Source organism: Sphaeramia orbicularis, chromosome 12 (assembly GCF_902148855.1).
Source record: "Sphaeramia orbicularis chromosome 12, fSphaOr1.1, whole genome shotgun sequence".
NCBI lineage: Eukaryota > Metazoa > Chordata > Actinopteri > Kurtiformes > Apogonidae > Sphaeramia > Sphaeramia orbicularis.
Genome location: NC_043968.1, coordinates 61,877,131 through 61,891,637, shown reverse-complemented (window position 1 = coordinate 61,891,637; position 14,507 = coordinate 61,877,131). Strand labels below are relative to the sequence as shown.

The 14,507-nt window shown below is 36.6% G+C and overlaps 1 protein-coding gene across 2 annotated transcripts in view; it reads right to left on the bottom strand.

The window, feature by feature from the left end:
• rai14 (retinoic acid induced 14) overlaps positions 1 to 10,530 on the bottom strand; it is a 51,581-nt gene extending 41,051 nt beyond the window's left edge. For both annotated transcript variants that reach the window (XM_030149874.1, XM_030149875.1), the window contains exons 1-2: positions 10,280 to 10,530; positions 8,621 to 8,695 (exon numbers count right to left, since the gene is read on the bottom strand). In XM_030149874.1, coding sequence (XP_030005734.1) covers positions 8,621 to 8,656 — 36 coding nt within the window. In that variant the 5' untranslated portion in view covers positions 8,657 to 8,695; positions 10,280 to 10,530. The remainder of the gene's footprint in view (positions 1 to 8,620; positions 8,696 to 10,279) is intronic.
• Between the last annotated feature and the right edge of the window lie 3,977 nt (positions 10,531 to 14,507).

The following is a 14,507-nucleotide window of genomic DNA, read 5'->3' as shown; positions in this document are numbered from 1 at the left end:
TATTTAAACAGGCCCCAGGCCTTTTCCTCAGACTAAGCTGAACTAGAGTACACAGCCCATGTGGTCAAAACCAGGGGTGACACTTAAGTATACTGTATTAATTAAAGAGAAATTCACAGCTAACCAGCCATAACAACTAAGGCCACGTTTAGATGGTAATGATCTGAACCGAAAACACACAAGTGCTGTTGTGTTCTCACTTTTAATTCCACGTGCGTTTTGAAGGGAAAATCTGAATGCAGATGGGCATGCAAAAGTGTGGGAAATTTCCTATTTATCGATGTAGTATGCACACCAGGTGGCTAGGTGGCATAACCACCACCAAGACCAAGCGCCTGTGTAGAACCTTTCTCCTTCTCTTCCTGTTCTCTCCTAGCACAAAATACAATCACAAAACAGGAAACAGAACATCTTCCTTCTCTGCTCTCCACTACTCTCTATAAAGATTCGTGACAATTGCTGAACTGAAACTCTTGGATGTAAATTAGAGTGGCGAGGGCAACTTGAAGGTCCGTCGCAGGGAAATATTCCATCATGTTGCTTTCCTGTACTGGTGTGTGCCTGTGATGTAAACTCTATGCGACAAGAAAACGTAGTTTTGCGATTTCAACCCTTTGGACGGTAGCACGAGAGTGGAGCATTTTTAAGATTTCAACTCTGGAAGGTGGTTTCACTTTTTTGCATTTTCAACCCCCAAAAACAGTTGCCATCTAAACAAAAGGCACATCTGCTAAAATATTTTGTCATTTTCATCTAAGAGTGTTGTCATGTAAACTGGGCCTAAGCAGGAGGAAACATGGACTGGCAATATACAGGGGTTGAACAAAATAATGGAAACACCTAACATTTTGGCATCATAGAAGGTGTTTCCATTATTTTGTCCAACCCCTGTAAGTTAAGAGATACCACTTAACACCAGAAAAAACTCCCATTGTAAAACTGTCAAGCAAGCTGCACTTGGAAGACAATTTAGTCACTGACATTTAGTCTCTGCTTAGTAAACTGATACGCCTTATGTCAAGATTGCCTAACCTCAGTTGACAGGACTAGTTTTACATGTGCCACATCTAGTTATTAAAATGTGTTTAACAGGTGATCTTATACTCTTTTACAGAGGTTATTTTGACATTTAACAGTGGGAAAAGCACAGCTGAATTATATTTAGCTGCTTGGTCCAGGTCCTTGTGCATGCTGGTCAATGTCAAGTCTCATGACTAACAGACACTTATAGCACGGCAATTATTAATGTCATAAGTAACACCAGTGCAATTCCTAGAGTGTCAATTAGATATAAATGAAGACATAAACTGCTGTGAGAAGAGCCTTCCATTTACTAACATTATTAAACAATTGTAAAATATTAAGTGTACATTAGATAATGGGATGGGTCCATGTAAATGCCAATGTAAACAGTGAGAAAAACATTTGTATTTGGCAGACTTACAACAATTGTAGTTTTGACTCAGATGTTTGGATAGAAATATCAGTATTCATTTCTGTCAAAACCATTGATTTTCTTTTTTGTCTTGTTAATGAAGAATCTAACAGCTATGAGGCTCGTAGGTCTCAGTGTGTTTCGTCCTCTAGCAGATTTGAGGTACTTTTGTGCTTTGCTTGGTAATGAAGTTTTCCCATCTCCACTTTAGTATCTATGGATTAAAAATGGAATGGGTTCCTCAACTTTTAGGAATGCACAGATATATTGGCTGATATATCAGTACTGTCATTTGTGTTATAATAAATGGTGTTTCAGAAAAGCATATCATTAAATTTGAGCTCACTCAAAGACAGTGTAATCAAGGCCTAAAAGACATTTTTCCAATGAAGATTTCTAAATAAAAACAAAACTAAATAAACAAGTGAAAAAGTATGCAGAGCTTACCACTACCTCAACCTGGCAGTGCAATACTTTGCCCCTCCTGCTAACTGATACCCTACCTAGTCAGGGATTAATATGGAATTTTAAATTAAAGATAATGGTAAACTAGATTAAACTAAATCACTGTCCTTTTGGGTAGTTCAGTCAGAAAAAGACAAACACAGACCAACATAAAATCTTTTTTTCCAACACTATTCACCTATTCAACACTAAAAAATTTCTATTAGCGTCCCATATAAGCTGGCTGGTGTGGGGTTGCCTCATAGTTCTGATCACTTTTTCTAATGCACCATCACCAAGTGCTATTTAATCAAACTGATGAATTTTATCTAAAACTTTTCTAAAACTTATAACACTAAACTTGCCTTTCATGTCAGGTTTGAACTGTGACTTTACTGAATGTCAGTGCAGACAGGGTTATTAGACTGTCCACTACTTTGTCTCCGGCTGATAATTGACAATGCAGACTCATCCCTTATCCACCACTCCCAGATTAATACTGGGCTGTCCCTGAGGTTTTACAGTCTCTCCCAGTACTAATACCCTTTCACTACACCCAGCCAGAACAAACTATTCCATGCCAAACTGAGTCAGAGTGCGCCAACTGAAACAAAGCCAAGTGGAGCTCCTTCAGCCTGTGCTTTATTTAAAAAGAAACCCTCTACAAGTGAAGTACTACTGCATTTTAATAGTGATACTATGCATTTTTTTTAAAATATATTTTACATTGCCAGTTATAATCAGTCAGTGGTTTCACATTAGATGGAAAAACATGTCTGAGTTTTTCCTTGAGGTTTTAAGAAGCTGTGTTATAAAATACTGTGGTTTAATTAATTAAACCACACAATGCACAAGGCATTTTAGAAATTTGCAAAATGTTTTCAGATGATCAGCATGTGATTTTATTTACGACATAGCTTTAGTTAACAGCGAAGATACAATTCATAAGTTCTGATAAGACACACCCTATTCCTCAAATATATGAATTGATAAAAATCAAGTTCAGAAAGTGTTATAATATACCAGGCAAATGAAAATTTACAGTTTTCTGTAGCTGTAATGATTTGAAGTCATAAAACAGCTGCATAGAGTGAGAGGAGACAGCATAATCCTTCCACACATCAATTAGACACAGTGGTAGATAAGCGGGGGGTTGTCTGTGTATATGCTGGGGATACTAGTGGTCTGCACACATGGATGGGAAAGAGTGTGTGTTTTTGTGGATGTGAGTGTGTGCATGTGTGTGAAAGCCTTGAGTAATCCTGCTTAGTCTAGCAGCTGGGGGAGCTGGTTATAGTCGTGTGACGGTATGAAGGGGTGGTGAAGGTTTAATACCAGAACCACTGTCAACAACACAGCAGACAGATAATAACAAACAAAGACTGCGTATGTGAGTGCAGAGCAGCACAGCCAGTGAATAATGTGCTTGGGGGATGGTTGTAAGGGGCTGAGAGTAAGATAATAGTCTAAGCAAATTAACTAATTTAGAGCAGCTCTGCTCAAACAGCAGGGCAGAGTTGATAATATAGTCTCAAAGGAACAACATGCACTACATGAATTAATTATTTATTCCTCACACTAATTACACAAGACTATTTTTTCTAGGCTTTTCTTAGATTAAAATGTTTCAAGAAACGCTAATGATAAATGGTGAAAGAGGGATTTCTCAATCTTCATCTTCTAAAAAATGTTTTAACTGAAATGCATGTGATACATTGCTGTAACAATCATGCCTTTTCTATTTAGTCAAAAGTCTTCTTGCATTTCATCACTCTAGGGAATGTGAATTCTTTTGCTTAATGAAAACAGCACGATATCACTTTATTATCTCTACCGATGCCTAAGAGATAACGGGCCTGGTTCTGCTGAATGAAGCTAAATCTTAATATTCCTCCTTGAGTCTTTTTATGTCAGGTCAAATGCAATAAAACAAATAGTATACATATACATCCAGAATGCAGTGCTTCCCTGTGGCAGTAACCTAAATTTTGATCGACTAAGTCCAGTGCAAATGAACAGATCATCATGAAGGCTGAGTGTCCATCTCAGTTCATTAAACATTATAAAATTCACTTTACTTTAAAAAACAAGGTTCCATTTAGACACAGAGCCATTGTTTATGACATTATTAGAGGAGGTCAGAGTCAAATCATTTCTGACAGCTGAAGCAGAATGTCTGTAAGTCCCTGTGTGGCTTTTTGCCAAACCCATTCCCAGAAACCAGATTACACCGTCTGCTTGTCTTAAACGCTGTTCACACACACACACACACACACACACACACACACACACACACACACACACACACACACACACACACACACACAGAATCTCCCTTATTATACTAAATGTTTGGCCAAAAAGGCTCAGCCTAAATGATCCACAAATGGATCTTAAAATGTCAATGACAGCATATTCAGGCCAACACAGGCACCCAGATACATTACTGAAATGCAGCCATAAAGTCTAAGAAGCAAATTTGCATGAACACACACAATTCCTCTTTGACCTTGCATAACTTCCACACCTGCTCAGAGAGTCTGATAAAGCAATACTGATCTTACTCCTTTAGCTTTGGCATGCACAGAATGTCAGTGCACTAAGTTAATGTGGAAACCAAAACATGTAGGCCACGATTCCAATTGTTACCCATGGTGTATAATCTATTGGAAAGTAGCACATTCATTTGTGTTCCCTGATAATCCTCTATGCAGCATTAGAACTGTTTGATATTAAGACTGCAAATGTATGAGCACCTCAAGCGTAGGTGGCATTTTCACACTGCTTGGCCTCACATGGCAGTCACAGCATAGCAGTTGAGAAAGCTGGGCTACTTAACCTTGTGACACATTCTGTTGAGACTGGCTGAGCAGTTTTACACAGTTTGTACAGTATTTCAACATATTTTAACAACCAAACATTGTAGGCCACAAAGGAGTTAAAGGAATCTCTTCAGTGCAGTAGGAAAGGTCTTTTTCAGGTTATATGGCAGAGGATGGCAAGAGTCACTGATACTGCCTTGATCATTTGACACAATGAATTTTCACTATGCGCAAGTATTTCAATACAGTACCAGAAGAGAACAGAGATAATTTTCAGACAACCTGAGCTTCAGCTGTATTCACAACTGTCCTATCAGAGCAATAATCACCTCAGCTTATATAGATGATTCAATCCATTACAGCAGCTTTATAAAATCCACAGCCCACTATAAAGTTGTCCACACCTCAAATGCCAATAGTTAGATTAAGTTTCTTTATTTATTGCACTACAATGGCACATATACTGCACGAGCTGCAAAGTTTGCTAAGACAGGGGAAACTGCAGCAATGAAAAACTGAACACAGAGCACAATCAAGTATCCATAAGACTAAGAAATGACCAAGAATTTACAACCCATAAAGGTTTACACTTTACTTGTACATTTTTGATACATAAAACCTACATAGTGGTGTCACGATCTTTCAAGGAGAAGCGCATAAAAGCTAACAAACTGTACATTTAGTTTAATGATACAATATAAAAATCAGAAAAGACATGTCAAAACACTAAGTTGTACACTGAAATGTTATTTGGAGAATACAACATGGTAAGAAGAAGTATTGCCATCATAATGACAAGAAAAAAGACAATTAACAAAAGCAAACTTTTAAAATCCTTAAAAGTACACATGTCGAAAAAGTTTTGGCTAACACGTACCTTAAAGATTTTACAGTTACATGAAGGAGCTTCATACTACCTGTATCATGTTACAAAAATAACAAGTTTTATTCTTTCCTTCAGTACATTTTTGAAGGTTTCTACCTTCTTTAGGCCTCGGGTTGTGGAGGTGTTGTAATACTGCCTTACTTGACTTTTGAATGTGGTTCAATGGGCTGAACAAGTCAAACAACAAGTAAAAAATGACACTGAAACAGATCCAATTACAATTTATCTACAAATGTCCTGACTCCATAAAAAAGGTATTCATGTAGGCATTACGTGTCTGTTCTTTAAAAATGAAGGTCTGGTTTTGGGGGAACATTCCTGTGTAATCTGTTACTGACACACATAGCTTAAAATAGAACCAAGGGGGGATATTTCCTTTCTATTACTGTTGTTTAGGGTCTCTATAAAAAGCAGTGGAATGACTATTGGCACAGAGGTTAAACACAGAGGCCTCAGGACTGCAAGACATTTTCTCCTGCATATCTTAATCATGACTATTAATTTTAATGACTGTGCGCACAACAGTACTGGCACTGTTCAAACGAGAAATCCTCTACAGAAAAAAAAAAAAAAATGCATGTTTTGGTTCCTTGTTCTTCAGAAATATCCACTGCAGTATAATGCCGAATAAAATTAAAAATATGTTTTACAAGTTTAATAGTTGATGATACATACTTTGTCTGATTAAAGTTCATAATCAATACTTACGGCATGGCACTGGTTTGTCATTTTAAAGTTTGACAAACTATTCAAGGCTTTTACAGAAAAAGTACCTCAAATTTATATCATAATAAGAAAAGAAGATGTAAAGAATCTAAACCAAAACCTGAAAAAATGACCATTCAAGGGATTCAAAGTGAAGTATTCTAAGTGCAACAATGTATGTAGGTGTGAGGCCTGCAAAGGCATGCATAGCTACAAATGGCTTCAGTGTTGTTTCTAAGCAACATCCACATCCAGCGCTCTTTCCTTTTTTCTCTCACACCACCTACGACTGGTTATTTCAGTGAGGAAAAGAAACAATTTTCAATTCTTACTATAACAATACTGGTAAGGAACTACCATTCCTATTACTGAGATGAAAGGTGAAAAACAAGGATGGCATACAGTAATATGCAGAAGTCTTAGCCCACCCTTAGTTGTGTTGTTTTAATGTAGCTGTAATGAGCATAAAATCTATCCCACAGTCTTTTTATTAAAATACAACAAAAAATTTACTTGTAGCCTCAAACTTTTGCACAGAACTGTACACAGGAGGAGACTAAGAAGAAAAAGGCGAAATCTGTTTTTCTTAGGAGAAACTACTGTGACCTTGAACCCCAATACTGGACTTAATATTTTCTAGGACAATGAGCTCTTTGTTCTCCCCCACATAGCTGAATGAATTTGCAACAATAAATGTCTGATATTAGGCCACAGGTCCATGCAAAAATGTAGGTTCCAAAACTGAAATCAGAGAACAGCTCAATATCTCTGACTTCAATTTGAAAAGCTTTACTAGCTTTTATTAAACCTACATAACCATGTTTTATTATATGCATAATTGTTTTTTTAAACAATAGATATTTTGTGTATCTTTTTCTGCTACATCTCCATCTTCCTATTTTAAATAATTATGTTGATTTCTTTTTTGTATTTATCTCTTGAGTTAAAGTATTTTTCAATACTTCTAATTTCTTTGTGTTGTTTTTACACTTCACCTGAGACAGGAAAACACTGCTCCAGTTTAATTCCTCAGACTTCACCTAATGATGTAAAAAAGAGATAATATACAAACAAGACAAGTGCTTTTTCTAAAAAATATTTTAATTGAAAATAGAAGTCATCCATTATTTGTGAAAGTGAAACTGAATTTGGACCAGCTCTACTGAGCACCATTTGAGCTATTTTCTAAATATTCTAATAATATGCATCCAGACCTATGGAAAAAATTCATAATTTACAGTCAAGTAGTAAAAATAAAAAAAGCCCTCCACAAACCAGGAAGGAAAAGAAAAATCCCTACCCTTCATCTTTTTTCTTTGCACTGTGAAAATTTTACCTGGCATTAAACCTCTTTCTGATTCTGCATCTCTAAATGCCATGTACTAGTTGTGACTTTCAGTAGCTTTTGGCTCTAGTCGAGTAAAGGCAGGGATGTACTCCACCTAATTCTTCCTCTGTGGGATGGACTCCCTCTCTTTAACTCACCATCCTGCCCCACCACACAATTTTAATCTCTTAAAAACAGTATGTATAACCCAAGTGCTCATTTAGTTAGTGTGCTTACTGCATCCTGCAACTTCTTTCACTCTCGACACTCCCTTCATCCCCAAAAACTTTTCCTATTCGTCCAGGAACTCAGCAGCCTTTTCCTGTCTGCCGTTTGACTCTGTGTCATTATGATCGCCGTGACAACAGATGAGTCAGACATTGTGGAGACGCCTCACTTCCTGTGAGTGTTGAGTATATGCTGTGACCGAATGAGCGAGTTAACCAGCACTGACAGACTCCTCCCTAAAGACTGATTCATAGTCAGCAGGATCAAATCCGCATGGAGACACTCAATATGTAGACATTTATGGTCTTTGTGGGTTTAATGAAAAAAATTCACTCATCCCATTCGGCAGTCATCCTCCCAAGTGACTCATTATAAAAAGTGTGTTGTCCGTCTGTATTTAGGTTTCTGTCACATTACGCACAACATAAATCATGGTCTCCCAACCTTATTCTGTGGCCTGTGACCCCCCTCTGAGGTCTTAAAATTCTTGTATTACCTACAATTAGAGAAACTTTGCATGTTTAGAAAGCCATTGAAGAGAGAAAGAGGGGGGACACGTATTAATTGTATTATTTTAAATCTAATTATATTTTCTCAACTGCACAATATCCACAAGCCATGTGGTGGTGCTGACCCCAAGGCTGAGAAACGGCCATAAATCAATGTTGGGAGCTATACATACACAGACACTGACTCAGCCATGCAGACATTCAGTACACACATGTGCTCACATGACTCCATATACACACATGAACATATGTTAGAGTACTTACATCAGTTTTTCTAAACTTTGCTTTGAGGCTCTTCATGTTCAGTCTGGTCCATGCAGTCACTCACTTTCTCACTCACTAGGAGGAAAACAAAACAAGACCATGTAGTTTCTGAAAACAACGTAGTTTCTGAAAAGTTATATCCATTAAGAGGTGTAAATGTAAGCCAGGCCGGTAGTTACTGTAGAAAGAAAACCACTGCTAGCGCATTATAACGATAGTTAGAGGAGGAAAACATGGAGGATTAAATCAAAAATCCTCCCTGACAAAAACTTTTAGTGTTGGAAATTAACCTTTTTTTTAGCTAATATTTTCTCTCAAAATCAGTAATTACTAGCTGATATCAGTTTTTGGAGTCTACTTAAGTTCTGCCAATATCAATAGTTTGTAACATGTAACATAGTCAACTGATATTAGCAATTTTCCTCCTAAAAACTTAAATGTGATGAGAACCAAATAATGAAGTTTACATAATACAACACTTTAAACGACAGCTGAAGCAATTATGCGCTCTTATATTTAACCTAACTTTCTAAATGTACACAGTAATTTCAAGAATGGAAAAGTGTGTGGACATAATTTGAACCCTAGTGCTGGAAACAGTATCCAGCTTTGTTTTATTTCTTATAACAATGTTTTAAATGTCTGCAGAACCCATGGGGATGTTTTGACTGTCTAATGACAGCATTTTTTACCCTTAAAAGCCTCCAGCAATTTCCAGTTTTTCATGCTTGAAGTAACCTTGTCAATGATTTACCCCTAAAAAATCATTGAAAGCATTCCAGTCAAAATATGATTATTGTTTCCTGGGTCTTCTGTGACTGCTTATATTTCCAAGAGTATAATATAAGCAATTTGAGACTCTTTGCAAATGACTACAGGCAGTTCAGCCTGAAAGACTAAACAATTTCAATATATATATGACATAAAGCAAAAAGAGAGAGGGAATTATTCAGATTTAACGTGGGCAGACACTGGTGTGTGAGAAGAGGTTTTCTGTGGGAGGGTGCATCAAGGACAGCCATGTCTGAGCTGCTCTGGCAACATTCAAGCCATTCATATCAGCATCTATTGGCTGAGACAACATTTTTTTTTTTAAAAAAAGAGTATTATTGAATTTGTAGGGGATTTATTGTGAATTATCAGCACAATTCCAACAGAAAAGTGCATGAATATGAGATGCAAGCCACAACTAATAGATGTACAGGAAGGTTATTCTTTCTTCAAATGTGAAAATATAACACAAATATGTTGATTCACAAGACCATAACTCTGAACACTCAGCCTGGGTCTGGTGCTGAGATTTCTGTCAAAAGCTTATAGCTACAAAGACTTCAGTTTAAATAGTCGTAGCCTGTGCATATTATTTGCATCCTGCTCCTCAAACAAAGGGAATTTATGGTGTAAACATGAATCTGGGTGAAGCTGCAACTATTTTAGCTCAAGCATCAAATGCGCGCGTCGTGCATCATTGTACACAAAACACTTCACATCACATTTTACGCCTTGAAACTGCGCCGTGGGACAAAACAGGAGCTGTAGTAGGCTACTTGTCTAACTTACCACTGGGACTTACACGCCTTCTTTTTATAGAAATGACTTGCTAGCTATAATTTTCACCACAAAGCAACTAACTGATGTGAAATAACTGCACACACTTACCTTGTTAATCGTTGTAGTCGCCTAAAACATAAAAGACAGTGACACCAGACCGCTTTTAGAACCCGAAACAGATCCTGTACCGAGCCGGTGTGGAAAAAAGCGAGCCGTTAGTGAGCTTAGCCGAGCAGAAGGATGCATAAAAGAGGGGAAAACAGTGCGACTCGGCCCGCATACATTAAAAGTTGAGGGCTCCGTTCACAGAGTCCGGTCCTGTCTCTGCGCTCGAGACTCAACGGCTGTTGCCCGGTTTAGGAAAGTGACGTCACTCCCCCAGTACTCTCGTGACCGCAGGCAGAGTCTCGTGTGCTCCCCCATTGTCCCACTATTCAAGTCCCGTTAAAGGAGCGACCCGCACTAAACCTGCACACCTGGAATTATATAGAGCCATTGGATTTATTACACAAATTAGAATCAGTCATCAAGTAGAATTTAAAAAAACATACCAATACATTATTTATGAAGAAAAAAAAAAGTTAGGGTTATTTAAACTTAAGGGGATAACAGAGCTGCGGACATTAGTTGTGTTCAAAGTCCCCCCCCCCCCAAAAAAAAAAAAAATTGCCAGAGAACATGCATAATTTATCTGTGTTTACATCAGAAGATGAAAATCATAGGGGCAGATTTGATTTTAAGCATGAAGTTGCTAGAACCACTTTAAAATGTATGTTGTATATAAATGTGTGTTCTGTCCTGTCTATGTTCTGTCTAATGTTCTGTTACTGGTGTAAAATTTTGGATTTCTCAGCAGAATGATTTAAAGAGTTGCAAAAATATTTTTCATTTAAAAAAATGTATAGAGATAAATAAGAAATGATGTACTTGAAACTTCAGTGGTTGTTTGATTTGAATTGTTTTGATTTATAAATGAACTTGTAACGTTAATTTGTTATATCGTGATGTAATTAAGGGTGTAGATGAGGGTGTAGGTGCCTGTAAAGGACAGTCCATCAGTTTGTGTGTGTGTGTGTATGTGTGTGTTCTAGTAAGGAGTAGATTAAAATAAGAATTACATTCCTCTTCCTACTCCTTTCCAAACATGAAAAGTGTTGATATGTATCTGAAATTAATTTAGGTGCCAATTATATATTATATTATTGTGTACTTTTTTGAAAAAGAAAAAATGAAAAAAATTAAATTAAATTAAATGCAGAATACTGGAACGCCTTACTGCATTGCACTACCTTGCATTTTTGGCTTTCCACCTGGGGTGTAAATCTGGTGCTTTCTTTACCTAAACAAAGTTCCAACATAAACTGGAGCAAAAATGGCACAAATTGATGTATAACAATTCACAAAAATGCAATAACAAAATGTTTGATACTCCAAATTTCGAATAATTTGTCCTCTTTCTCGTGAAACCTGGAGTGATGCATTCAGGTACAGTGAGGTGTAATTAATTGTCATGAATTTTCCCAATGACTCAATCAATTGAATGAATGGACTCTATGCACAGCCCCACTACTTCCTGAACTTCAGGTGGGTGGGTCCTTTATTTCCTGTCTTTCATTATTGGACACACTGATTAATCCAGGTGTGTCCAGGTGTGTCTGCTACTTCTTGTGACTACTGATTAATTAAGGCGCACCTGGATTAATCAGTGTGTCCAGTAATGAAAGACAGGAAATAAAGGACCCACCTGAAGTTCAGGAAGTAGTGGGGCTGTGCATAGAGTCAATTACATGACAGAATGCAAACTACACATCAAAATGTGGCGAATGTTTCTTTTTTTTTTTTTTTTTTTTCCAACAGTTCCTTGCAGGACCTGATACAACCTGATGCATCGTTTCTCAGGAAAAGCAATCCATTTAGCTAAAGTTACATTTCATTTTACTTATAAGTAAACTGAAACTGAACTTTACTTATAAGCATAGCAATGCCAGACACTCTGTTTTTATCATTACGTTTTCGTTGATTAAGTAGATTATTAGTCAAAGTCATCATCTAAAGCCTGTTCCAATAGGCTACTTCTATGGAGTATTTCAAGTCATTATATCAGATTCTTGCCAACAAATAGATAAGCCTACTTTAAATCCACACTCTAGGGGGGCAGAGGCATTGAGGTTTTCTTTACCACTATTAGTACTTAATACTACTACCTGTATATGCTGAATTAATCATCCTAAAAGCTAAATTAAGTATGTTTCTTAATTTTTAGTACTTATCAGTGTTATCTTTGTACTTCCAGATACTACGTTTCCCATGCTGCATCTCACATCTTCAAAGGTCTAGATCCACAGAAAACATACTGTTATTTTGCTTTGTCCTACTTTCTAAGATGAACAAACTGATAATTATTCCAATGCTTCTTTTAGAGGCCTAACATCAGGGCACAAGACAGAAACTAACAAGTCACGTAGATGTTTTATTGGCTTGTGTCGCAACAGCACTGCAGTGAAACATATTAATGCAGGTATGAACGTGTCTGAGCTGTTAAGAGCTGTAGTGTTGATAATCCCAGTGATTGGTAAATTCATTCAAACCAAACATTTTCATTTTTTCAGTCATAATCTTTAGCCTTTATAAAACTAGTCACTTACTATTTATATGCTGTACATGATTGGGCTACATGCTGACATCTGTTCAGAGGTGAATCTGACAAAATGTTGGCCCTTTAATCAGAGTTTAACTCAACAGGAGGATTTTGATTCCAATGTGTGTAGGCCAACAAAGACACAAACAAATGTAATCTCTGAGTACATGTCATAACAGTGCCATCTAGTGTAGAAGTTGAGTTTGTGTAACTAGTGTGAAAAAAAAAAAGTTGAATAGTAGCCTGCAAAATAATTGAAAACCACTTTTATGTAGATTACTTTTTAAATAAGTAAGTAAACCTTTAATAATGTATCACTTTATAAAAGACATGGTAAAAAAAGGTGCTGCACACACATAAAATCAAAGATAAAATTTAAAAAAAATAAGAATGGACTAACCAGGCAGGAATTACATACATGGAAAAAAAAAAATTACAGCATACAAAGACCAAGCATACACACTAATACACATGCACATACAGATGTATCCTCATACACATTTATGCACTCAGACATAAACCCACTGCATATTCCTTGTGTGCAAAATATACCACAAATGGCTGGATCTACTTGAGGTAAAACTTGATTATGGGCTGTGATTGCTCATCCTTGGAATGACTCGGTAGTGTAACTGAAACCAAACCAGCCATTTTCCTTAAAACATGGTGGATATAGCAGTCGGTAGTGGATGATTATGTATACCCAGAATGAAACACAAACAAAACAAAGGCTGCTATTATAATTATTATCAAGTACCGCACAATGAATTGAACTTTTATTACAGTTTTTGGAATATGATATATAGGTACTCTAAAGGAAAAGTATATTTTGTCATTGCTTCCTTTAAGTGATACTTTAAATTGACATACTGAAGCTACAACATGTTAATCAAAGCAGACGGCCCATTCTAAGGTTTTCAGGTAAAAAAAAATAAAACAATCTTGATTTGGTAGCTTAAAGGCTTTTTTTTTTTTTATTAAGTTTTTTGGACATTCAATACTGGTTTGCACAAATTTAGAAGAAAGATTATTTTGTCAAGAGTAAAACAAGTAGAGTAGCACATACAAAATAGGAATAAGTGACACAAACATAAGTGAGAATCATTAAGTGAATATTCCCTACTTCCCCCCTTCTCCCCCAGTCTCTCTCTATCTCTAGCACTCTCTCTTTTTCTCTTCCTTTACTCTCTCTCTTTAACCCCAACTGGTCAAGGCAGACAGCCATCCTCCAGGAGTCTGGGTCTGCTTGAGATTTCTGCCTGTTAAAGGGAAGTTTTTCCTCGCTGCTGTCACCAGTCACAAGTGTTTGCTCCTGGAGGATTCTGTTGGGTTTCTGTAAATTGGCTTAGAGTCTGGTTTTTACCAACTCTATATGTAAAGTGTCATAAGATAACTTTTGTAATGATTTGGCTCTATATAAATAAAATTTGATTTGATTTGAAATTTGATTTGATTCCGTACGCAACATATAGAATGGTATTCTGTACATACACAGAAAAAGGTTGAAAAAACATTGATTTTGGTTTGAATACAGAATTCATTTTGAGAAAATACTGTCTTTTTTTCTAATTTTTTTATATTTCCCTTTCATACATGGCAATATTAATAATAAATCTAAAAAAGAATAATAATATTAATAGTGCATTTCAAGGCACTCAAGGATGCTTTACATGAGTTAAAAACAAGTAGGTACAGAGA